The 27346-nt window shown below is 34.9% G+C and overlaps 3 protein-coding genes across 8 annotated transcripts in view; 2 read left to right on the top strand and 1 right to left on the bottom strand.

Annotated features, from left to right (window-relative positions):
- The window catches only part of LOC117330483, a 99116-nt gene extending 93208 nt beyond the window's left edge, over positions 1-5908 (top strand). For all 6 annotated transcript variants that reach the window (XM_033888781.1, XM_033888782.1, XM_033888778.1 and 3 more), the window contains 6 exons: positions 533-739; positions 886-949; positions 1221-1389; positions 1677-1778; positions 1965-2120; positions 2804-5908. In XM_033888781.1, the coding sequence (XP_033744672.1) occupies positions 533-739; positions 886-949; positions 1221-1389; positions 1677-1778; positions 1965-2120; positions 2804-3123 (1018 nt within the window). In that variant the 3' untranslated portion in view covers positions 3124-5908. The remainder of the gene's footprint in view (positions 1-532; positions 740-885; positions 950-1220; positions 1390-1676; positions 1779-1964; positions 2121-2803) is intronic.
- Positions 5909-7636: 1728 nt separating this feature from the next.
- LOC117330482 (protein BRICK1-like) lies at positions 7637-12158 on the bottom strand. The gene is made up of 3 exons (XM_033888777.1): positions 12010-12158; positions 9447-9529; positions 7637-9127 (listed from the first exon to the last, which is right to left on the bottom strand). Exons 1-3 carry the CDS (start codon positions 12122-12124, stop codon positions 9101-9103), a joined length of 225 nt encoding a protein of 74 aa, XP_033744668.1. The 5' UTR covers positions 12125-12158; the 3' UTR covers positions 7637-9100.
- Positions 12159-12219: 61 nt separating this feature from the next.
- LOC117330481 (protein RD3-like) lies at positions 12220-15351 on the top strand. Its single transcript, XM_033888775.1, has 2 exons — positions 12220-12334; positions 14372-15351. The coding sequence occupies exon 2, from the start codon at positions 14392-14394 to the stop codon at positions 15037-15039; it is 648 nt and encodes a 215-aa protein (XP_033744666.1). The 5' UTR covers positions 12220-12334; positions 14372-14391; the 3' UTR covers positions 15040-15351.
- The last annotated feature ends 11995 nt before the right edge of the window (positions 15352-27346 follow it).

The following is a 27346-nucleotide window of genomic DNA, read 5'->3' as shown; positions in this document are numbered from 1 at the left end:
GACAGAAACATGAAACAGTAACAGATTATTTGTTATGCCACTGCCATAAAATGGGGATGGCATGTAGTATTGACCATGTCTGTTCCATCCCTTCCTGTCATGTCCTGTCATGTCCTGTTGTGTTCTGATTCAATATAAAATACTAGCAACTTTACAGATTTTGGCCAAACTTTATACAAAAGTAAAGTATGAGCAACTTGTGTTTCAGGGTTCCAAGGTCAAGGTCAAACTTGCTATATAACAAATTATCAATTCTTCAATTTGAATTCTTAGCAACTTCACCATTTCATGGATTGTGGTCAAATTGTATACAAAGGATTTACAATACTACCTGATGATACTTGGTTTGTAGGAGTTTATGTTTCATACCACATTTATTGTCAAGATTCTATTGAGGATTTACAATACAATGATGCTAGGTTTGTAGGAGCATTTTTGTGTACAAGGCCATGAGGTTTTATTTTTGTCATTCATACAAAGCAGTAGAGAGGATTTCAAATATCTGTAAAACATCTTCCTGGTCGTATTTCAGATGGCCCAATACTGGATGCTGTAAATATCTAGATTCCATTAACTATGAGAGACAACTTGCCAAGAAATTAGCCAACCAGGGACTGCTGAAGAAGAAGGTTCCACCACCGTCCTGTAGTCTGTTGGATATATTAGATGGAGAATACAAACCTTTCATGGGAACACACAACAAACAGTTCCCTACTGTTGTTCTGTTTTGGACACCCTGGTGAGTGTGTATTACATAGTATTGATAACCACCGGTAAACAGGTATCTAAGTATGATATTTAGATCCAGTCTGTATAGGGAATTTTGTTTTTATGTGTTATTAGTTCTGATAGGAAAGGGATTTTATTTTCATCTTGGTTTTGCAGGTGTTTGTCATCTCAAGGCGTTATGTCCAATTTTGTAAGGTTTGCCCGGGAATTCTCTACAGAGGTAAGACTTCATACTTTAACTCAGAAATAACTTAACTATCATCAGATGAGTTATGTTCATTATTTGAAATTTATAATGAAATACATTTGCTTCATACCTTGTATAAAATTAAAAATTACAAAAAAAAACTGTGTATATTTCATACAGATGATAGAAATAATACACATTTTGTACTTAAATATAGCTATAGTATCTGACACAGAATTTTCCCGTAATATCTTCAGAAGTCATACATGAGCCTGCCACTAATATAGTGACCTTGACATTTCAGTATAACTACATAGCTGTGACCTGTGGTGTAGATGCTATGGGTGCCACAGAGAGAAAGGCTCTGATCCACCAGATCACCACCAATGGTTACCGTGCCGACAATGTCCTGTGGCATTGTACAAGTCAGTGTGCTTCCTCTATCCATGAGGCCACTAATAACTCCATCGCAGGTCAGCATCCATCAGAAATCCGAGCGCTAATAAATTGAGAACAATCATGGTTATGGTAGAAGCTATTGCCAATTCAGAATTTATATGAGTAAACCATTTTTGGTTAATGACAAACTAAATACAAAATATTGAGAAACCTTGCACTTTTAGACAACAGGTTGATACTAAATTATCATGTGTGTCTTTGTCATGTGACTAAGTAAGATTAGATCATGTGACAAATGTTTTCTGGTATTTGTCATCCAACTCATAGTGTGACAGTTACTGACTTATGTTGTTCTCTATAGGTCACTCCAGGAAATTTGACGAGGGGAATCATAAGTTGGTGGACCTGACTGAGATACTGGGTATTGCTGGTGTGCCAACTCTTCTTTTTGTACACCCTGAAGGTCAGTACTCTCCACTAAGTCAATAGCTACTGTTACAACACAAGAGTTTTATGGTTTTGTTAAGTACAAACCACAAGTTTTACATGAAAGTTTTTTTCCATAATATCATTTTGATATAGATTGTCCTTGGTAAAAAAATAAATGGTGTCATTGATGGTAATACTATGATATTATATACATCAACAGGCTATATTGCATGGCACGGCCGGTACAGCTCGTTTGATTACGCTGCCTTCTCCGCCTTCATGCGCCACACTTTCTGTGAAGTAACAGGAACAGCTTGTTCTGTGTTCAAATGTGACAGCTGTCAAAACGACCTCAACATTGATGACCAGACTATAGGTGAGATAACACAAAATCTTGTGTATTAGAATATTATTCATTCTCAGACCTGGGAACCTCTACGGATTGTCCGTAATTGCTACAGAACTTACTTCTGAAATACGGACTAGGATTCACAATGAGATGCTACAGAAAAAGAAAAAAAATTTAAAAAAAAATGTAATTTATCTTGTTCTTATGCTTAAATTTAGTTTGTTATAAATTAATAGAAACAAAAAAAAATGCATTTGTTACGCATATTTCATGTTCAATTTCTTAATTAAATTCCTGCATATTGTTCTACTGTTGTGACAAATGCATTTTGTTACGAATTCATTATAAATATTTATTTATTGGTAACTAGTATGTGATGAATAGTTTTCTATGCTTCATTAGGCTCTTGCATAGAATTTAATTTGTACATTTGTTCATATATTTTGTCATCAGATTTTATATCAAACTTCATATGTTGGTCAAGTGTGAGAATTCCTTATTAGAAGCATGGAAGAAGGAATATGATGAAATAAACCAAAACAAAACGTTCCTTCAATCATTATAGATAGATCTGTCCTGGCAAAACAAGAAGTTTCATCATTGTCTGATATCTGTATGACAAGTGTAAAACAATTTATTTATTACCATAACTGATGATAATATTCTGGTGATATATATTCACCATCTTGACTAACCTTTCCTTATTGTAGAACAAGTCCTACAACTGGTTCATGATATACCCATCAAGAATGTGCCCCTCCAACGAATGCCAGCAGAATTCTTTCAACCAGATGAGTCAACAAACATCATCGAGAACAGTCCAGAACAGATCTTCTTCAAACGCAAGCCGAGTCCAAAGGGGCGTAGCAAGAAGAAGCGTTCATCACAGATAACAGTCAATAGCCGGCCATATTCAGCATCCACATATGTACAGCTACTTAAGAGTCCTTACATGCAGCAGGTTGTGCCTTCTCCAAAGGTTCTCAACAGGATGCTGAGGCCCAACAGTGCTAGCGGGGCACGCCAGTAGATCCTCACAAATACACTGAAAAGTTTAAAGACCACTGTAGAATAGAGGCAAACTTTTAAATGTCTCTAGCTATTCAGGACCAAACTTGATGAAAACTGTGTTAGATGTGGATGACTGTCTATAGGATATAACAGACAGGTTGTCTCTCAGACAGGATCTTCACTGTTGTGACTTCTTGTCAGTGCTTTTTTGACAGGAACCTTTAACACTCTGTGCCAATTGTACAAAAAATGTCGTAATTTATGTTTATTTTGGAAACACAGTACTGTCTGCTTATTCCTGAAGATACTTAAGGTGTTTATCAAACTAACGGTTTTACTCTAACAAAATCTCCTGTTGTTATGCAGCAGCAAATATATGACCACTTTCTTCGACAAATATTCCTTTGAGATATATATAACAGCTTTTATTTACCCAGAAAATAAATTCATATATTAAACTCATTATCATGTTCTATAAAACGTTTTTTTGTGAAAAGGTGATGGGTTTTTGTGTGTACCCAGAGAAATAGACATTTTAATATACATTTTGTATATGCATTGTTTTTGATCTTTTTATTTGCAAAGAGACTATTTAATCTTTTACATGGTAAAAAGTTCAAAAAACGTGTTCAGTTTTACATTTTCTCAAAGATCTACGGGGGTAAATGTCTCAATTTGTAATTGTGTTACTTTTATGGCATTATAAGTTCTCAGTGCCGAATAGTAATTCGAAGTAACAGATAGATATTTTTTTCCAATATTTAATGAGCATACTATCTTTGGTAGTAGCACTTGTGAACTGGTCATAGATATTTTTGTGCCATAGTCCTTTCATGAATATGTAAAGTGGCGAAGTTTATGTTAGGTTAGATAAGGTGTGTGTGTGAGTGATAAATGTATTTGATTAGAAAGGTTGTGGGAGTGCTTGTTTATTTACCGCACATAAGTTATTGGAGTATATTCTATAGGGTATATTTACTGGAACATGTTTCTAGTTTGAAAATTGTTAAATCTTCTGTTTAAAGATTTAATGAAAATTTTACAATAATTAAGTGAATTTTTGCTGTTGATGGTGAAGATACTTTTAATTTGTCTGTAGTAGCTGGTATATGAATGTTTCAACTACAGCAAATATAACCTATTAAATCTGTATTTCCATATCTATTCACAAATAAGCCCCACCCACAAATAAGCCCCAACTTATTTTTTGCAGAATCATCAATTTTAAAATACTAAGCTAACAATGGTTCACAAATAAACCCTCCTCGATCTATAATACTTCAATTTTACATTAGAGGAGGGGGCTTATTTGAGGATAAATGCGGTATGCTTTTATTGTTGCTGTCGCAGACTTTAGTCAAGATTTCTCATGATATGCAGATGAGCTAGAAAGTCAACATCTGTATATTTTACCATCCATAATGTGTATATAAATTTGGCTGTGATATTATCAATTTGTTATAGAACCAGTATTCTAATTAAAGTTTAAAGAAAAAAGTTTATTAATGAATTATACGATAACATACCTGTGATATTTGTATATCTTAGTTATGTGTTGATGTTCTTTGTATGCATGAGATGTACATATTGTCTAGAAATATATTTAAAGGCAGGGTATTGTTTGGATTCTATTTTAAAAAATCCTAAATTTATTTCTGTGATTGATATGTTTCATGATCACATATATATTTGCTTATGATTTTAATAAAATATTTAATAATTTCTCATAAAAATCAATTTTTACAAAAATTATCATTCTTCAATTTTGTAGATATGTTTAAATTGTGTGAACAAATACATTCCTGCAAGTGCAAATACATTCTCTTGCACATAAGCGTTTTTAAATGCTAGTAATTCATATACATGTATCAAATCATGTAACCTTGATCTAGAGACATAAATGAAAACTACTGATTTAATAATGTGAAATATACAGTTATTAAAATTAAATACTGTATACACCATTTGATATTGTGAACAATGGAAAGTGTAGACTACGTAAAGTTTACCCTGGTTAAATGAATGTAGAGTTGTTTAGTGAATGCTAGCTAGATCATGCCATGTATATCACTGGGAAAGGTCATGTGATTATATTAGGACATCTGGCATTTCCTATGAGCAGCTTTTGACATCAATAAATATTTGTTTAATTTGTTAATGATCTTTTTTATTTGATATTTTTTAACTTCAGTTTATTTTGAAGAGAGCATATCTGCCTTTATATTAAAATCTTACTTAATCCATCCATTAATGAAAAGTTTTACTTTAATTTCCGTCCATTAACTATGTGATAATGAAAACTAATATACGGTATGCTATATTTGCTGTTAAGACTTTTTACTTATCAAAACCAAACAATTGATAAGTTGTGATTACATTATACAGTACGAAGTTATGGTGTACTGTACATTATACAGTACAAAGTTATGATGTACTCTACATGGTCCCCGAGACATGATGTACATTATACAGTACCAAGTTATGATGTACATAATATATCATCCTTTACTGGTTTTACACCTGTTAAAAGATATGGCGAGTAATCTCTGTGATATTGATATATAAATATTTCCATCTCCTGCACCGTCATTGTCGGAAATGTTTTCTGTGGGACTAACGAGAATGGATGGTCCCACTTTTACTAATAAGTTGACAGACAAATTTTGCGAGTGTATGGAAAGCTTATATTGGATATATGTAACATGTCTGGTGTTTTTTTTAAGAGCTTCATAATCAAATAGAGTAGAATGTAAGGTATTTGATTTTTTTCATGCTTTTTTCGGATTAAAATGTCTAGATAAGAATCATGTTGTTAGTGTTGTCTTTTCTTTGCACAATATGTTCTAGAACTTTGTGTTAGAGTAAGTCACATAAAGAGTTACACAATCTTAGAATTATAACATTGACAATCAACTACTCAAAATATAACCAAAGATCAGTGTACAGTTAATTTGGGAATTAGAATGTACATTGATTTGGTGCAGTCGAGAATTTGAAGCTTTGAAAACTATTACCTGAAGGTCAAAGGGCAAGAAAAAGTTTCAAGATGCTAATCCTTATAATCATTTTCTCATTTATGCTGGCCCGTATCAGAGATATGGGTGTCATGTAATAATAAGTAATAGTCTTACTGTCTATATTTTGTCCACAAATTTTGTGCTGGGCAGATGACTTTAGTATTTATTGACCTTTAGTTCAAAAAGATATACAGTGTATATCAAGTTCAAAAATCAAGGTCAAGTACATGTATTGCATTTTTCACTGACAAAGATCCAATTTTGTATCTTTTCACAGAACATTTTGTTATGGGTCGCAGTGGCCAAGTTGTTAAGGTGTTCCGACACTTTATCACTAACCCTCCACCTCTGAGTTGTGAGTTCGAAACCCACATGGGGGCAGTTGCCTGGTACTAGCCGTTCAGTGGTTTTTCCCCGGGTACTCAGGCTTTCCTCCACCTCCAAAGCAAGGAACGTCCTTAAATGACCCTGGCTGTTAATAGAACAATAAACCAAACCAAGTTATGGCATTATGAAGCAAAAGTTGGTCAGAATTATACCAGAAGTCAACTGACCAAAGATCAAGGTCAAGATCACTGGGTCAAAGGTCAAGGCCATTTGGGTCCAAAGGTCAAGAACAAAGTGGATCTCTGAGTATGACCCTGGCTCTTGGTTGTGTAGGTATTAAAGGTTTAAATGAAAAAAAATCAGACACCAGTAATACCAGTATATTTTCTTTTGCCCTGCAATACGAGGCAGATAGAAAAAAAGAGTTGCATCATTTTTTTATCTATATCAAATGGTCTCAGAACTGACCCATGTTGCTGAGATTGGGACACTTATTATTCATTTATAGGCATCAGCGCCCGAGTTTATAAGGTTAGTAAAGGTCGTAAAAATAGGACTTTATGACCACTATCCCGTGTTTTGTGTGGAAACACATTTGGGAGTAAATTTGGCCATACTAACGTCAAGTATATATCTTTCACGAGCTTTGATAATGACACATTTCTAAATGACTTGGAACAAGTACTGTGGTCTACTATTGAAGCATTCACGGATGTGGACGACATTCTTGGTATTTGGACTAAGCTTTTCATGGAAGGAGTTGATGCCCATACACCAAAGGTTGAATGAGTAAAAGTGTCGAGCAAACCTGACTGGTTAGATGAAACTATACCAACAATATTCATACAAGAGATAATATGAAAAGAAATGGTGTATGTGAAGATTATAAAATTCAGAGAAATATGTTAATCAATCTATTCAGATGCCAAATCCACAAATCATGACATTTCGTGAAAATGTTCTAGCATATAAATCTATTACCTGCTCAAAGAAACCAGGTCTAAAATTTGATTTGACCAACAATGTTTGTGTTGTTTTAATTGGAATGTGCATAGGTCTATTTTTTGAATTCGAATTTTGAAATTTAGCCTGCATCCTTTTGTGGAATTAAATAATTGCTAATTAAAAGACATCCATATTAGTTAACTGTATCACCCACAATGAATCTGACAACACAAAACACAACAATGTTTTATGTATTTATCTTTGTTTATTCATATACCTGGTATACTACAGTAGAAAACCTTTCACTCCAATTACAGTACAACAGAATTACATCATTTTGTGTCGGGTACCTGGGGTATTTTTCCATGTATGTTAATTTGATTTTTTCTATTCAATAACTACTATGAGCTGGATATATCTACTGCAGTCTTGTACTCCTGCAATATGTCTCAATTATCAAAAATCTAAAGAATAAAGAATGAATCATTTTGAATTAATTTCATATGTACATGTATAGGTATTTTGGACTGTTTCTCATCAACACACATTCACACATCCTCACTAAGCTATGGCTTCAAATTCAGAACACAACTGTCTATTGTCTATAAATACATAATTATAATATATACAATAAATAATATGCAATTGAAGAACATGATATAAGGGAAATGGTTCATTGATGTTCATCATTATAAAGCTATGATGATCACCTCAGATTAGTTACTATAGACTTATCATGCCAAAAATAATTTCATAATAAAAAGGTTTCTAAATATTATTTTCTCCTATTTGTCATTCAAACTTAATTCAGATGAAAGGTTGATGAAAAGTCTACATTCCATTCCTTTGTATTTCTGTTTAAGAAGGAACAAAAATTAATATACAAAAATGATTTTTTCTTGAATTAGGAAACATAACTCATCCTTGTAAAACAGAATTCTGAGTTGTTCATTTTTTGAAAGCAAGAAATTAGGACCACCATAATGAGTGGGAGGAACACATTTACAATCAGTTTAAAAGTAACAATGGGGCTTTGCATGTGAGAACAATGTACGAGACCTGTGCATGTCCTTATTAACATGAACAGATGATGCAGTATTAAATGACAAGTGAGTCGGCAATTAATCTCTTCTAGAATATCTTAATTTGGAAATGAGCATGTACACATACCCCCAGGTACATGGCCATTACACGGTTGTATCCAAATAAATCAGGAGTTACCTGAATTTGTCCAAATCAATTTTTCTATGTTGCTTCAATTTGTCTAAAAATATATTAATGAATATCAAAACAATATTCAGACAACCAGATGCTATCTCCTTGTTAGGGATTTCAATCTAAATTTAAGTCTTCTTCAACATTTTTTTTAAAACTATTACTTTCAGATCTGTTTGTCCATACTGTACTATTTCTTTGATTTTGATCAGATCTGTCTAATGTTAAGTATACTAAAGTACAAGATTACCCCTGGTAAAAGTCCAAGGAATAATCAAATATATGAAGAGATTTTGTTCACAGACATGGCCTATGATATTTGAATAATCAATTAATCAACATCCTCATCAAAGCTTAGACTCTGCCTAGCATCTGTTTTGGAACACCAAAAAGAAAGCCAGCATTCTCTCATTTCTGATCAACAGAGCTATCTTGCTCTAATGCTCCTTGTTTATAGTTCAGTTTTGAGTAAATCATCAGTGTTAATTTTGGCTACGGTCTTGTTTCTCCTTTCGTTACCTGAATCACAAATAAAATAAATACTTTAAATACAAAAGTTAAACACACATAGTTAATACAATAAAATGTGTAACTAAATAGTTTGATTTATCTGAAATTTGTTTAATATGCGATTGAGCCAAATTTGGTAATTTTGACTCACTTTGTAATAGATAAGCAGAAATCTGTATCAAGTTTGTTCATCTGAGGAAAGTTTCAATGTTCATTTGTATATAATTCTATATGATTACAGTAAAAGTCTCATTTACCAGACTGTCACAAGCCAGGCCTATGAAATTTCTTGAAAGGGATTATGTAATTTATAAAATCATATACTCACTCTTGCCTCTATGTATTCAACCCTTTTCTCCAAAACTGTGAGCTTTTCATTTAAGTTAGCAAGTCTTGATCTGCATGATGTATCTGAAAAATATCAACCCTAAAACATGACGAGCAATCAAAGGTTTAGCATTTACAAGCAAGGTAAGGCTTGGTATGTGTTGAGTGCAATATTGGGACTCATTCCAAATGGCGAATTGACCATGTATTTTTCCAATTTCAACCTAAATTTTCTAAAACAGCCATTTGAAAGTATAAATGTGCCAGGTTATGAAATTTATCTAATGAGTAATTTAACTTATTTTCAAACTTGAAGTAGCATTTAATTTAGTTTCTTCTAAATAAAATAATTCTGTTCTTTTCATTGATGCAGAGAATTACATAATGTTTTTCATACTCTTATAGTCTAAAGCACAGATCACCATATTCTATCTTTGGCTGCATTGTTTTGTTTTTGGTAAGCTTATACTAGTGTAAATTATCTAACAATGTCTCCTTCGTTCAATAAAAAGTCTTTTGGTAAGGCTATGTTATCGTAGCTTAGTAAGTGGTAAGGTGTTCATTTAAGAGAGCATAAGGGCTTTTTTCAACACTCTTTTTACAGATTTGGTGCTTTGATTTTATTTATCCAAAACTAAGCTACAAAATACTGGCAGACTTTGTTAGAGCTAATTATAAGGAACCTGGTTGCTGGTTGTCTGAAACACTGTGTGAAGAGAAAGTGTGTAAAAATCGTGGAATATATAGGCTGTATTATATTTACCATACCAGCTGGTGGTAATTATATATATATAAATTTTATTCCCTTGGCATATATATATGTAACAGGAGAGGAAAAATGCAACGACCAGACTGGGAATTAAACCCCGGACCTATGAACTCTAGACGGACACTCTAACCATTCAAGCTACCTGTCCACCAATGTTAGCTCAGTCCAGTTCTGCTAGTCATCTTTATTAATGATATGGATATTTTTTTTATTATCATTCTTTCCTATTACAATGCATATGTATACCTCCGAACCTGGTCACGGCACCATTTCTGCATGTTTGTTAATTTTCAATAGGAATCAAACCAGCAACCCCAGATTTCTACTCAATTGAACTTCCTCGGGTGTGAAATTAGAAAGTAGCCAAATGATCAATGTACATATATACAGATTTGCTATTTGACCTAAATTTATTTAGTTATAATGCCCAAAATAACAAACACAGTCTAGTGTGTGCGAATCCAAATAAATACTAAGTGAATGTGTCCCATTGACTAATTATAGCAGTGCCTACTCCAATAATATTAGAGGTTTACACGACAGGAAACTTTTGGCAGGCTGTCATGTAACATCCACCAATGTAATCAGCACAGGGCACTTGCATTGAAAATGAGAATTAAAAAAAATGATATCAGTGGTATGTGTACTGTGTAAAAGTGACGTCCTGTACATGCACCTGTAAAATAAAGTATGCCGAGATGACCCCAAAAAGTGCACAGGCGACAGACGATTATTATATAAACGCATAACCTTTCAACTCTGTATGTAAATGAGCAATCTGGACAGGCTGTGGGAGCAGTTTGAAAAATGGTGTTTTGTTGGAGGAATTTGGTGATGTCTTCACGGATTATTGTGTTATGGATGTAACAATTCGTATTGAGTGACACGGTAGGTTAAAGATGAATGTTTTCTGATGACGGTCGCATATACTGTGCATCGTGTCAGTTTGAATAATAGTGGTGTAACGATTCACAGATGTATTGATGTATTGGATTGCAGATTGGTGCATCGATGCATCGTCTATCCTTGATTTGTATCGTGATACCTGAAAAGTTGTAGTTATCTCCCTTGACCAACGTTAGCCTACGTTTAGTAGTAAACAACATGGCTAACAAGGCCACTCAAGCTGCTTATAAAGCTGCATGTTGGGAGTTATTTCAAATCCAAATCATCTAAATTCAAGAACAATTTGTGGGAAACATGAATGTGGACAAAGACTCAAATATTCCTTAAATACCACAAACACAAACATGACTACTGTACAATGGAAAACTGGATATTTGATAGGTCATCAGTTTCTAAAAAATCGTGATATGTATCTTATCGTGACCCCTTTATCGTGATGCGAATCGTATCGCCACCCACCTTGCGATACACAGCTCTATTGAATAAATATGTTTTTTAGTCAATTGAAGTAAGATGGGGTGTCGTTTCGCTCGTGAGCTTCCGGTCTTGTACTTTACAGAATACACATACCACTGTCATATAAAAAGAAAAAGAAAATCACAAGCGCCTGTGGTAATCAGGTGGAAAAAGACCTCATATATACGTATAGGAGTAAGCAGTACCATAAGCTGATAAAAGGTTGCTGATTTTATGATCATACAACATATATAAAAAAAACTTGAATCCGTTATCAGGGATCAAAAGACCATGTATGTAACGTTTTATGAACTAAAATATATTTTCTATAGAAACGATCAGCTGACGATCGCGAGCGCCTTTGATTATAGGCTTAGGTCCACAGCGATGAAAAAGATTGGCTTCAGACTATCACATCAACTATCAATATTACCGAAAGAATTGAGGAAGTCCGATATCTTCTTTATGCTGCCAGTGATAACCTCTATGTACTCTCTATTAGCCCAATCTTGCTGGATTGGTTTCTGAGCTCCTTGTGTATGCGCCATCTTGTCAAATACGAATTGCTTCCGTGACTAAGTTTGTAACGTTAGCTCTAATTGGCCGAATGAAATGTATCAACCAATGAAAATTGTCTTTGCTTCTGCGTGAGAGACCGGAATCGAATCGAAGGATAACAAGAAAGCAGCCACAGAAATCAGGAAAAAACCAGCTGCCACTTTTTCCAATGCAGAGTGTTTACACAGTTTATTCTATGGGTAATGCATTGCTGTTCTAGTGCGATGATCTATCGTAAAGATATAGATAAAACCCCATGATATCATCACCTGCCTGCAACATTTGTTATTGTCACTGTCAGACACAGGGGCATGTAGTCTAGCAATGTTTCTGATCGAGTCTTGTTAGACTAGTATTGTATAATTTGTTATTATAGTCAACTGAACTCACGAATTGTAGTATACTCCCCCGAAAACGTTGTCACATGCCCCTATATAGGTTATCGTAATATCAGACATATCGTGGGGATAAAGGGAGCCACAGAAGTTTATTATAAACAAAGAACAAAAGTAAGATAAGCTTCTCTCTGCTTTTCTTGTTTATGTGCAAATGTGACTTTTTGTTCTTTTTCTTTTTGGTTATAGAATATCATAGGCGTCTGCATCTGGTTGGTTTTTATATTTAGAAAAAAATGGTTATAGAACTATATAGATGTGCTCTATTAAATTTTGTCATGGACAAAAAGTCGGTAACTTACTTAAAAGAAAAGTTAGATTTATTGTGATCAGATATTTAAGACTACTCCAGCTTTTATCACCAAACTTAAGTTTCTACATATGAAAATGTAAGTAATATATTTTATTTTGAATTTTTTTTACAAGTAGGAGCTTGAGGGGCCGTTTATAAATAATTTCAATTTCTCAACCGGAAAGGGGAGGGCACTAATTGCGGCAAATATGGTACATTGTACTAACAGATCTAGATGTGACAGAAGCCATTTTCATCATATTTATCTACTGTAGATTACAAGAATCACAGGCATCTGCTTAGTATTTATAAACAAATATTAGTCCCTATAACTCGACTATATCGTAGAGTAGCCTGAGCAGGGGCTTATATTTTTCCATAGATACTTACCAGATGCAGATGTCTGCGCATATGATGAAAATTGCTTCTCACAGATTCACTACACTCAATGTTTTCACCTAAGATATTTGATAAATATAATATTACCGGGTATATGGAATAATACAGGTTATAGATCTTCACTCATCTCATACTAGGGGATTGCCTCTCAATTGAAGGAGTATATCGATCAATACCAATGTTCTATCTAAACTACCATATATATATTTCTATGTAATATTGATAGATTAATGAATTAATGAAATGAGATGATAGAACTAAACTGTGAATGTGTGCTAACAAAGCAAAAACAAAAAAGGGGTATGCATTTAATAAAACAATGTTCAGGGAAAAGTTTCCATGTGAATTCTGGGTGGAAATATAGCTATTTTTTCATTTTCATAACTTTTAGTAGTGAAAACAATTCAGATTCTTGGGTTAAAAGACTGAAAATTATATTCGTAGATCAGTGAGTATGTTAAAATCTTCCTTCTTCAAAAGCGTGATCATGATGTATAATCAAGATGGAAAATCTTTTCCTATGATACAGCACCAGAAATCATCGACAAACCTTGAAAATTGGTGTCAACAAACTGAAGACACATTTGCAGAAAGATCAGGGGCACTGAACCACCCCATCCCCCACAAATATAACTACATACTTCATCTGCCCATATACCCCACCCCCTTGCACTAATTGAAACATAAAAGCTTCAAATTTTCAGTCTCCATTTTGTTTTGTGGTTTACTGAATGCTTTTGAAAGCCCATTTTTGATTGGCTGTTAGGAATATGATTTATTCATATGTGTGATGTCATCTGGACGTACCCCTATGGGGGTTGTTTCAGATGTTCATACAGAGAGTAGAGGAGGGCAAATGTACATCTGATTTTAATTAGATTGATTGATATGTTATATATGTTAACATTGATGTAAGTTTTTAGTATTTATTCAATTAATTGCTAATTTGTCGTAGAAAATCTTTTCTATTATGGAAAATGAATTTTAGATATGTGAAAGAAATGAAAACAAAGATAAAATATCACATCTTCTCTTGTTTCCTTTCTTTTTTTTAAAATTATTGCCAAAAGTATTTGAGTAAACTTATATTTGTTGGAAATATTACAACAATTTGTTTCAAATTGTATTTATTATTATCTTATTTTTGTCAGGTTTCAAGAAATGAATAAAGATGATTCCAATAAAATCAGTGTGGAATAAACTAACAGCTGATCCTAACAGGCCTCCGGAGAGAGATCAACAGTCTCAAGTCAGCGATAGCCTCATGAATGAGCTGGACTTTCAAATAAAAGAATTGGAGAGGCTAGAAAGAGAAAACGACCTTGATAAAAAGCGCAAAGAATCTGGAGTAGATTACAGCTGGTTAATAAGCACTCCAACTAAATCTTATGAAGTTCCACAACTTGAACGGTTAGAACTTGAGGGTTTATGTTATAAAGTAAAACCAGAGGAAACGGGAAAAGTTCTAAACCTGTTTCGAGATGCATTATTCAATGAACCTAAACCAAGCGAGTTGTCTCGGATTTTGAGGGCATGTATTCGACAGGTCCTAGAACAACGACCAAAAGAAGAGACCTTGGCCTCATGGGTCACAAAACGAAGTTTAAGCCTTGGTAGTTTGAGAATCCGTCCAACTTCTTCGAAAGTTTCACCAAGTCCAGGATCAGGGAATGTACAAGTTGATCCAGAGATCCAGACTCCTACATCTGTAACCCATCCCTACCAAAGTAATACATTTTATGGTGGTAGATCAGTCAGTCTGCCCGAGTATGCACATGGGTATGCCCGGGGTCAAGATGTGGACAGTCTGCCTGTCTAAAGTTTGAAGCCTAAAGTTTAAAATAAATACATAGATAATTTCAAATATTTTCATAGTATATGTATAGGGTTGTATGGCTACAGAATTTTGGCCTTTAAAAATAGGTTTAGCTCACATTTTCATGAACAAAACTTTTCTGTAGATCCTTATTTTAATTCTATCATTTTAAAACATTTTCATCTTCCGAATAGTCACATACATGTAATAGTATTAAGTCACTATATACAGTATACATTAAAATGTATTCAAAACCAGGTTGCCTAAAAGGATTTTAACTTTTCCTTCTTTACATTTTCTAATATACATTTATTGCCTTTTGATTGTTTTTTTTACATTCCATTATTTTTATTTTTAAGGATTTTTACAGTCTTTTTCATCAATTTGTTTAAATCTATATAATTATGAAAATGAATCACCTTGTATTTCAATTAAGTATGATCATTTTTTATTTTTTTTTGTTATGTATTTTAAGGTCATACATTTCTTTGAATACATATTTTGATATTTGCATTTATGTTTTGGTGGTTCAGTTTTTAATAGCTGGTTACATGTACAGTTATATATTAGAAAATCGATTTGTTATGAGATATTATAAAATCCACTGAAATTGAATTTTATGGCTGCTAACTGTTCCAGGGGCTTCATTTGTAGTCAATTGCTGGCAAAATAAGCATTCTAAAACAGATGTATCACTGCTGGCTGCTTTATTAAAAAATAGATTTGTAATGATATAAAATCTATTGAAAATTTACAGTATATGAAGTTTTTAAAAGCAAAATTCCGATAATTTGTATGTCTCATTCATATGTTGATAATTATACAGTAAATGCCAGTTATTAGTTGATTTCCTCTAACTATGAAGCAAGTATTGCCTTGTCTCCATCCATCTGTCTACATCCATCCATTCCCATCTGTGAAAAACATGTGTACAATGAAGAGAAAGCAAACTATGTACGTGTATATCGGGTAATATAATGTATGTCGTGGAGGATGAGCAAATTTGACAAACATGGTCTCCATCTTAAAAGGATGAACTTTATTGATTTTCAAAATCAGAGGGCCATCAATGTTCAGTGTCAACTTGGATAAACTAAAGGTTAAATGTGTGTTGAAGTACTCCAAATTCACAGTTCACTAGATAGCTAGACCGCATTGATAGTCGTGATGGAGAGAAACTATTTTTGATTCTATTACTTACAGATATAGAAAGATTGATGAACATTTTAGACCCTTCTCACAATCTAATCCATATTTGATGAATAATTCCACTTCTAGATTCTCCACATGTGCTTGTGGGGGTCTTAGAGGAGCAGAATTAAATTAAGAAGTTTATTTCTTAGTGATTTACTGCCTAACTTACCAACACATAGAATAACACTTCTACCTAGAATAAAAACATATTCAAGTACACTTTAATTTGTACAAAGATATATACTTGTATGTAGAGCTAGTCTTTTTGGTTTCTGTTTTATAATACAAAGCTATTTTATATTTTATTTTTTATATAATACTTATTTTTGAATGGAAACTAATTTTGGTCTAGTCATATCTTAATGCTGATTTATAATTTGATGTATATTTTTAATGTTTCTTGTTTATTTTACGAAGATATAGTATAACATGTGGTTTAAGATATATACAATGTACTTCATGTAGATGTCAAAAAATCCATTTTTATTTACTGTGTACATGATTGTTATTTGTGCATTTATCAGGAAATTCATGGAATTTTGCAGTGTTTGAATTGTCATTTAATATTGTTAATATATATGGTGATAATTTACTAGAAATTTATGTTGACATATTGAATTAACATATCCATTATCATAACCAGCTAGTGACCACTATGATACCACATCTTCAAAGTTTTCTTGTTTGCAGTATGTGTTGTGATAATCTACTGATCTTAATCATCTGTTACATTCACAAAAATGTACATTTTCAACACATAGGAATTTGGCATCAACCAAAGGCTATTATGCTACATGTGTAGTACATGTAAGTGTAATTAATGGTACGAAGATAGGGTTGTGAATGTGTACTTAGTCCCTGTGCTCTGACATAAGAATTCACATAGGGCCTGTTTGTTTATGCGGACAAATCTTTTCAGTTTTGAAATGTAATATTTCAAACAAATATCTTGACGGACCTGCAAATGTTAATACAAGCCTTGGAAGTCTTTGTCAAGGTTCGTCTGAAAACAATATAAAATCGCCAGGTCAGTCTTTATTTGAAATATTTCATAAACGAACAACACCGGTCAAACTGGTCCGTTCGTTTGGACCGCAAAAACGAAAACAGCCCAACATAAAAAAACTGAGTTGTTTTTCTGTCTCTCCCAAAGGTATGTGTTTATATGTGTAATCCACACTGCAGATTATATGTACCTCTGTCCTCTTTGTACTTGGGTGTATAAATATACCAACTGTTGAATAGGAATCAAATCAATGATAAATGCTGACAGTATCCCTTTGTTTTGTCAAAGAGCTGAGGATACCAAGTTATAATGTAGATATAAGCATTGAACGGCTTTCAGTTGGCATTCATAGTCAATATGAATGCCAACTGAAAGCCGTTCAATGCTTAAATAACAGATTGTGTTGTCTTCAGTATTAAGGCTAGATGTTGTTTATCCTTCCTGCTAATTAAACAGTTCTTGGTGTGTGAGGTAAAGTCTGGTCAAATATATTAAGATTTTTATCAGAGATGTATTTTTGTATCTTTGGCACTTGGTGTTGAAGTAAATTAATTTTTTTTCCGCTTTTACGAAACAAGTGTTTTAGAATATATGATAAATGATGGAATATGGCAGAAGGCTAAGATGCAAGTCTTGGCCTCCTTCATCTTTCCGTACATTTACTCAAATATTTACACTTTTCATAAATTCTCTGTTAATTCAATTAATTTTAATTGTTTCCCTAATCTTACCTAATGTTGTCTTCCTCTGTATGTTTTAAAATCTTAACATGAATTAATATTTGATATTCACAAAATAATGTCAGAGAATTTCTAGTCAAGCATACAATGTACAGTTATAATTACGGTATATAGCTCATGATGCATCCCAACCAGAGATTGTATATAAAGTTATACTGCTAATGAAACATTCCTGAATAAGTTAATGAATACATTGTAAAGCTCGCAAAATATTCCCAAACAATCATACATATATTGTCATATGGTTAATGGAAACAATCATGATAACATATGGCTAATTGGGTACCAGGTAAATAAAACATTCCTAAACATACATAAAACATTCCAAAGTGAGCATACATAAAACATATAATAAGCATAACTAAGGTTGGTCCCTAGATATGATATGCATTCTAGATAGATTAACTAGGTTGTTATTTTGTTATATGTACTGTCATAATGGATACATTGTAATTTCTGTCTGTTGTTTAAATTTTGTTTGTTCAACTTTTGTAGTTTATATTTCTGAATAATATATTACAAACTGTAAAGCTTTAGTAACAATTGTCTGAAGTACAGTAACTTAACAGAGAGGTATCACTTCAGATCTAGAGTTCGCAGAGGTAACACTTCAGATTTAGAGTTCGCAGAGGTAACACTTCAGATCTAGAGTTCGCAGAGGTAACACTTCAGATCTAGAGTTCGCAGACTTAACACTTCAGATCAGAGAGGTCGCAGAGGTAACACTTCAGATCTAGAGGTCGCAGAGGTAACACTTCAGATCTAGAGGTCGCAGAGGTAACACTTCAGATCTAGAGGTTGCAGAGGTAACACTTCAGATCTAGAGGTTGCAGAGGTAACACTTCAGATCTAGAGGTCGCAGAGGTAACACTTCAGATCAGAGATCTAGAGGTCGCAGAGGTACTTGGTAACACTTCAGATCTAGAGGTTGCAGAGGTAACACTTCAGATCTAGAGTTCGCAGAGGTAACACTTCAGATCTAGAGGTCGCAGAGGTTACACTTCAGATCTAGAGGTCGCAGAGGTACTTAGTAACACTTCAGATCTAGAGGTCGCAGAGGTAACACTTCAGATCTAGAGGTCGCAGAGGTAACACTTCAGATCTAGAGGTCGCAGAGGTAACACTTCAGATATAGAGGTCGCAGAGGTAACACTTCAGATATAGAGGTCGCAGAGGTAACACTTCAGATATAGAGGTCGCAGAGGTAACACTTCAGATATAGAGGTCGCAGAGGTAACACTTCAGATCCAGGGGTCGCAGAGGTAACACTCCAGATCAGAGATCTATAGAGGTCGCAGAGGTAACACTTCAGATCAGAGAGGTCGCAGAGGTAACACTTCAGATCTAGAGGTCGCAGAGTTAACACTTCAGATCAGAGAGGTCGCATAGGTAATACACTGTACTTCAGATCAGAGATCTAGAGGTCACAGAGGTAAAACTCCAGATCAGAGATCTAGAGGTCGCAGAGTTAACACTTCAGATCTAGAGGTCGCAGAGGTAACACTCAAGATCTAGAGGTCGCAGAGGTAGCACTTCAGCAGACCCAAAAGTCTGAAAAATAGGAACTTATCAGAGAGGTAACACTTCAGCTGACCCAAAAGTCTGAAAAACAGGAACTTGTCTGAAGGGTAACACTTCAGGCCCAAAGGTTAAAACATTTATAAAAAAAATTTAACTACAGCAAGGGAACTAATATGATTGAGGTCGCTGACTACAGTTAATGTTATCGGGAGGGTAACATGTTTAATGGCAGCTGTCAGATATGCAACAGATTCAAAGGGTTCATTCAATGCCAAAAATACAATGGAAACTAAAATTTCTGCCAAATGAAACTTATGTTCTTGTCTTATCAAAATCTCCCAGAATGCATCGCTTGCACAGGGAATCCTGAGACATTGTCTTTGCTATTGTACACTCGGTAAACTGTTGCCTCTCTTGTTATAATGAGCATATTTTGTTTCAAGATAATAATTGTAATGTCTGATGTTTTCAACTAATCATAGACCTGTGAAAGTTCATTATCCTTTTTCCAATGTTTCCATTGATTGATTTGTACTACCTCCTCTCGGATACTAAAAAAAGTGTATCAATTTCAGATATTAGTGGTCACTAATCATAGATAGCGTGGTATAGGTCGAAAGTTGAACTTGACCACTATAGGGTACACAACAATGCTTTATTGTCTTTTTCATTGTGTACTGGGATTATCACTTTTAATTGTTTCTACTAGACAATGTGTTTTATAGAATATAATGAGACTGACGAGTTTATCATGTCTACTTCACTTACTGAAGTGAGACTCTGACATCGTGAAATGTTAACTAGACAATATGTCTGTATTATCACCAGAATTACGACATCTGTTAACTGTATAGTGGTGTATAATTTAGGAAGCTACATTGTCGACACAAAGTATATGATGGGGCAGACCCCCCAGGGGCCTGAGGAGCGGGGGCCAAATGTGGTCAATCTGGCTATATTGATATAAACGACTTCTTCTCTGAAACCAAGCAATGACTATCGCTCATATTTGCCTGGTAGCATCATTATGGGGTGGGGATTCAAAATTGTACAAATGATGGGGCTGACCCCCCAGGGGCCTGAGGGGTGGGGCCGAATGTGGTCAATTTGGCTATATTGATATAAACGACTTCTTCTCTGAAACCGAGCAATGCCTGTCACTCATATTTGCCTGGTAGCATCACTATGGGGTTGGGATTTAAAATTGTACAAATGATGGGACTGACCCCCCAAGGTCCTGAGGGGCGGGGCCAAATGTGGTCTATCGGGCTATATTCATATAATTGACTTCTTCTCTGGAACCAAACAATGGATATCTCTCATATTTTACTGGTAGCATCACCTTGGGGTAGGAATTTGAAATTGTACAAATGATGGGGCTAACCCCCTGGGGTCTGAGGGGCGGGGCCAAAAGGGGTCAGTTTTACAGAATTGATATAAACGACTTCTGCTCTGAAACTAAGCAATGGATATCACTCATATTTACCTGGTAGCATCCCTATGGAGTGGGGATTCAAAACTGTACAAATGGTGGGGCTGACCCCCAAGGGGTCTGAGGGGCGGGGCCAAAAGGGGTCAATTTGGCTCTCTTAATATAAATGACTTCTTCTCTGAAACCAAGCGATGGATATCGCTCATATTTGCCTGGTAGCATCACTATGGGGTGGGGATTAAAAATTGTACAAATGATGGAGCTGACCCCCTCCCGGGGGCCTTAGGGGCGGGGCCAAATGTGGTCAATTGGGCTATATTGATATTAGTAACTTCTTCTCTGAAACCAAGCAACGGATATCACTCACATTTGTGTGGTAGCATCCCTATGGGGTTGTGCCAAAAGTTAATTTTATTTCATGGATTAATGCATTTTTTGACATCAAATCCTTACGTACCAATATAAAATGCCTATGATATATTGACATAGCAATACCAGTGACAAATATACTTAATCATTCTTGTTTCATATCTCATGAAATCCAGGTGAGCGATACAGGCCCTCTGGGCCTCTTGTTTATTTTTGCAATCTTATTACCTATTTCAACAAATAAGACTGATTGAATGAGAGATTTAAAAAAAAAAAAAAAAAAGCGTTCAGGCATAAAACAGTTGTAAATCTTATAAATTGTAAACTGAGTAGCATTAATGATATTTTTCATCATTTGTACATCAGGGCTATGTGATTCTAAATCATGCTGCAAACATTGTTATGTTTTGAGTGCAGATCTAGAAAATTCTAGGTGTTGTAATTCTAATTTGTCATACAATTCACCAATAAAACTCATGACAATTTTTTTCAAATCTATCGATTCCATTGATGAAGTTGTATTGCTACTTTGATATGAGTATTGTTATGTAGAATTTATGAACTGTTTACCTTACATGTGGATATATGTTGTACATGTTAAATAAATCGTGGTGCTCTTATAGTTTGTTAACTTGTCTTTACCTTTGGTTAGGTGAACATTGAACCACCTGTATGGTCACTAGGCCACACGTAGGAAGTCTTACTGAAACACCTGTAGCACGAATAGGTCATAATCGTCATAAAGTCATAATATTTGTCCTGTGCCTTGCAAGGGTTAATAAGTTTGTATCAAATAAATTACCCTGGCACATTCTACTTTGGTTAAAATTTTAATAATAGTTTCGTTGAGGATCAAAATGTGTTCAGCACATTCAACAATCGATTATGACATAATATACAGTACAGTATATATGTAGAGATACTTTGTCATAATCGACTAATGCTCATGCATGGTAAACGCATTAGACCAGTCACAATTTATGAACTATGATATGGAAGCTAGGGTACGATCAAACATGGATGTTTTGATGTGTAATTTATTCACCTCTTATTTTTCTAAAAGCGGTTTTTAATGTAGCTACTGTTGTAGCAGAAAAAACATTTGACACTTTGACTGTCTTTTCAGTTATCATTGCCAAATGCTTTTAGTCAACCACATATCAGTTTCTATCCGCAATCTACATCAAGACATAATGTTGTTTCCCACGGGCACATTTGTACTACAGCCATCAAGATATTCTGCCTTACAATCCTGACAAGCTGAATTATTTATTAACTGTTTTTTTATACCCCTGCAACGAAGTTACGAAATATACTATAAGTAGGGGTATACTGGAATCGGGTTGTCCGTCTGTCTGTCTGTAGACACATCTTGTCTGGACAACTCCTAAACCAGTGGGTTGATTCCAATGAAACTTCATATGAATATAAAGGATCACATGTGGATTGCATGCAACTTTTTTTTCTCAAAATTCTGGTTTCTATGATGACTGATCACTGTAAATAGGATTTCTTTTAAAAAATTTGTCCGGACAACTCCTCCTAAAGTAGAGGGCCAATTCCGATGAAACTTCACGCAAATGTAAAGGGCCGTGTGTAGATGTGTGGCATGCCGTTTTGTTTTTCAAAAAAAGTTTGGTTGCTATGGTAACTTGTCACTGTAAACAGGATTTCTGATAATAATTTTGTCAGAACAACTCGATTCAAAATGAACTTCACACAAATATACCACGGTAAAGGGCCATGTGTAGATGTGAATGCAACTTTTATTAGCCCACCATCATCAGATGGTGGGCTATTCAAATCGCCCTGCGTCCGTGGTCCGTCGTCCGTCCCTCCGTCCGTCCGTCCGTCCGTCCGTCCGTCCCTCCGTCCGTAAACAATTCTTGTTATCGCTATTTCTCAGAAAGTACTGAAGGGATCTTTCTCAAATTTCATATGTAGGTTCCCCTTGGTGCCTAGTTATGCATATTGCGTTTTGAGACCAATCTTAAAACAACATGGCCGACAGGCAGCCATCTTGGATTTTGACAATTGAAGTTTGTTATCGCTATTTCTGAGAAAGTACTGAAGGGATCCTTCTCAAATTTCATATGAAGGTTCCCCTTGGTGCCTAGTTATGCATATTGCGTTTTGAGACCAATCGGATAAAAACATGGCCGACAGGCAGCCATCTTGGATTTTGACAATTGAAGTTTGTTATCACTATTTCTGAGAAAGTACTGAATGGATCTTTCTGAAATTTCATATGTAGGTTTCCCTTGGTGCCTAGTTATGCATGTTGCGTTTTGAGACCAATCCGAAAACAACATGGCCGACAGGCAGCCATCTTGGATTTTGACAATTGAAGTTTGTTATCGCTATTTCTCAGAAAGTACTGAAGGGATCTTTCTGAAATTTCATATGTAGGTTTCCCTTGGTGCCTAGTTATGCATATTGCGATTTGAGACCAATCGGTAAACAACATGGCCGACAGGCAGCCATCTTGGATTTTGACAATTGAAGTTTGTTATCGCTATTTCTCAGAAAGTACTGAAGGGATCTTTCTGAAATTTCATATGTAGGTTTCCCTTGGTGCCTAGTTATGCATATTGCGATTTGAGACCAATCGGTAAACAACATGGCCGACAGGCAGCCATCTTGGATTTTGACAATTGAAGTTTCTTATCACTATTTCTGAGAACATATTTAAGGGATCTTTCTGAAATTTCATATGTAAGTTTCCCTTGGTGCCTAGTTATGCATATTGCATTTTGAGACCAATCTGAAAATAACATGGCCGACAGGCAGCCATCTTGGATTTTGACAAATGAAGTTTGTTATCACTATTTCTGAGAAAGTACTGAATGGATCTTTCTGAAATTTCATATGTAAGTTTCCCTTGGTGCCTTGTTATGCATATTGCGTTTTGAGACCAATCTGAAAACAACATGGCCGACAGGCAGCCATCTTGGATTTTGACAATTGAAGTTTGTTATCGCTATTTCTCAGAAAGAACTGAAGGGATCTTTCTGAAATTTCATATGTAGGTTTCCCTTGGTGCCTAGTTATGCATATTGCGTTTTGAGACCAATCTGAAAACAACATGGCCGACAGGCAGCCATCTTGGATTTTGACAATTGAAGTTTCTTATCACTATTTCTGAGAACATATTTAAGGGATCTTTCTGAAATTTCATATGTAAGTTTCCCTTGGTACCTAGTTATGCATATTGCATTTTGAGACCAATCTGAAAATAACATGGCCGACAGGCAGCCATCTTGGATTTTGACAAATGAAGTTTGTTATCACTATTTCTGAGAAAGTATTTAAGGAATCTTTCTCAAATTTCATATGTAAGTTTCCCTTGGTGCCTAGTTATGCATATTGCATTTTGAGACCAATCTGAAAATAACATGGCCGACAGGCAGCCATCTTGGATTTTGACAATTGAAGTTTGTTATCGCTGTTTCTGAGAAAGTACTGAAGGGATCTTTCTCAAATTTCATATGGAGGTTCCCCTTGGTGCCTCGTTATGCATTTTTGGACCAGTCTGTCCTGAAAACAACCTGGCAAACAAACAGCCATTATCGTTAAATCTCAAATTTCTTATATAGCTAAGATTCCCTTGTTTGAAAAGTACTGGAGGGATGTCTCAATTTGCACAGATTAGTAAAATGAAGGGAAAAGTAGAGAAAAGATCAATCTGACATGGAACCTATGAAGATCATTCAATGGTGGGCGCCAAGATCCCTCTGGGATCTCTTGTTTCTGTAAATTTGTGTTGCTATGGTAACTGGTCACTTTAAATGATAATAATTGGTCCAAACCACTCCACCTAAACTGGTTGGCCAATTCCAATGAAACTTGACACAAATATAGAGGACCATGTGTAGATGTACATCCAGCTGTTTAAATTCCAATTTTTTTGTTGCCATGGTTATACTTGTCACTATCAGTAGTTTTTTTTTGTCCAGACAACTCCTCCCAAACTTGTGAAGTGATTTTCACAAAACTTCACCGGAATGTTAGGGAACATTTGTAGATGTGCATGCAGTTGTTTAAATTTCAAAATTTTGGTTACCATGGTAACTGGTCATTATCAACAGGTTAATTTCTCCTTGTTTGGTTTGAAATTTTGGTTGTTCTGGTAACCTAGCCGCTATACACAGGTTTTGTGTACTGGCTGATCTCTGATCAGTCTTTAGATAAATTCTATTCATACCTGCATGGTCACAATTAAAGTGGTGTAACTTATTAATGACTATTATTTCAGACATCTGGTGCTTCAAGAACCGTTGTCATGGAAACCCAATGGAGGCTTCTGATTGGTCAATATTGAGATATTGTCTTATTAAGCTGAATATTTCATGTATAAGTTTTTTTGAGGGAAAGCAAATACAATGGTGCTATACTATTGTTGTAAATGAGTGGGAGCGGGGTATACTACTAGGGTATTAATTAGCCATTGGCTTACAGGTTTAGCTGAGTCATCATTTGGGTACTATATGCTACCTCGTTCAAATTAGCATAAAACTTTAACACTGAATCTTAGTTTGATTGAATCGGTTCCCTTCATGCTGCATGTCTAGCAAATCTTTTCTGGCCTTCGCTGACTTCGCCACTCCCGAAATATTTCGAAGCTTTTGCCTTTTCTATCTTGAAATTAAGTTCTAAAACTACCGTCAAACATTGAGGACTTTCCATTCCAACTTTTCGGTCAGATCAATCTTCTTGATGTCCCTTACGCTGACTACATCATAATCCAAATGAAAGTTAATTCTGATGTTTTTTTGGTCTATAATATATATATATATAATCCGAGAATCATGTCTTATTAAATAGCCGATATACGACATCAGAAACCCATTATCCACCTCATGAAAATAAAATGATTGGCGCCCAATATTTCGCATTCCTCAATCCTGTCTTTATATAAATGATAAGCCAGCCAGCATCATGCCGACACACCAAAACCATTCCCTTTTCCAAGACTGCATAGTCAAATCAATCTTTATGGTCTTAATATTTTTTCCCAGGACATTCACAGAATATAGGTGTATTTTATAAACGGACTCCCTCTGTACAGTTTGAATGGATTTTTTAAGTAGGGTTCTTGATATTTTCTTTGTCTCAAAAGAGAAAACTGTTTCCATCCAAACTTGTTATATAATAGTATTTGGTTTTAAGTTATAAACACTTCCTACAGAAACCAAGTTATAAAAACTTCCTACAGAAACCAGTATTAGCCAACCCTGCCATGGTCCAGTTCCATTCTCTTCACAAAGCGAAAGTGAATGAAACACTTGACCAAGAGTATCGAGAGGGTAGCCCGAGTTTCCTCTGATGCTAACACCGTGGCCGTTTTCGTTTTTGCCGTCCGAAACGGTTAGACCACTAGGCTTGGACTGGTGTTGTTCGTTTATGAAATAAAGATGGACCTTGTAATTTTATATTGTTTTCAGACGAGCCTCGACAAAGACTTCGTGAAGGCCTGTATTAACATTTGCATGTCCGTCAAGATATATGTTTGAAATATTACATTTAAAAACTGACGAACCGGTTTGTCCGCACAAACGAACAGGCCGCTATAGTCTGGGCCTACACCAGACATGGTGTCAGGGCCAGAGGAAACTCGGGCTAGACAGAGGGGTAAAACATATTGAAAATAATGATGAAACATGCATATGTATAAAAGATTTTCTGTCATAAAGGAGGGAACCAGCCGTTTTCGAAAAGCCAAAACGTGCATCTCAATGAGAATTTCGCATAAACGTGGAAAATAAATAAATATATGAAAAAAATATATTACACTAACAGCGCATGTGAATAAATAGACAGTCTACAAGAAATAATTAATTTGACAATCAATTTTCCTGACAAATGACACCTCATTGACGCACGCCTACCAAGGTACGTGAAATTAGTATTAAAAGTGCGCTTCAATTAATGAATGCATGTACAAAGTTATTTTTCACTGCAAAATGGTCTCTTCAAAGTGTGCAAAAATAAATCAAAGCTATTATAGCAAGTACACTTATGGTGTAATCCGAAGGTTTTTGATATGGC

The sequence above is a fragment of the Pecten maximus genome, chromosome 7 (assembly GCF_902652985.1).
Source record: "Pecten maximus chromosome 7, xPecMax1.1, whole genome shotgun sequence".
In the NCBI taxonomy this organism is placed as follows: domain Eukaryota; kingdom Metazoa; phylum Mollusca; class Bivalvia; order Pectinida; family Pectinidae; genus Pecten; species Pecten maximus.
This window is presented reverse-complemented; position numbering and strand designations above follow the sequence as displayed.

Bases quoted from the DNA above. Each gene is read 5' to 3' on its own strand.
- LOC117330482 (XM_033888777.1), bottom strand. From the start codon at position 12,124: ATGGCGCATACACAAGGAGCTCAGAAACCAATCCAGCAAGATTGGGCT. The intron at 9,530-12,009 runs GTAATATTGATA...GATATTTTTCAG, and splicing joins GGACTTCCTCAATTCTTTCG to ATACATCATGCAGATCAAGA. The intron at 9,128-9,446 runs GTGAGTATATGA...TTTGTGATTCAG, and splicing joins TTGAATACATAGAGGCAAGA to GTAACGAAAGGAGAAACAAG.
- LOC117330481 (XM_033888775.1), top strand. From the start codon at position 14,392: ATGATTCCAATAAAATCAGTGTGGAATAAACTAACAGCTGATCCTAAC.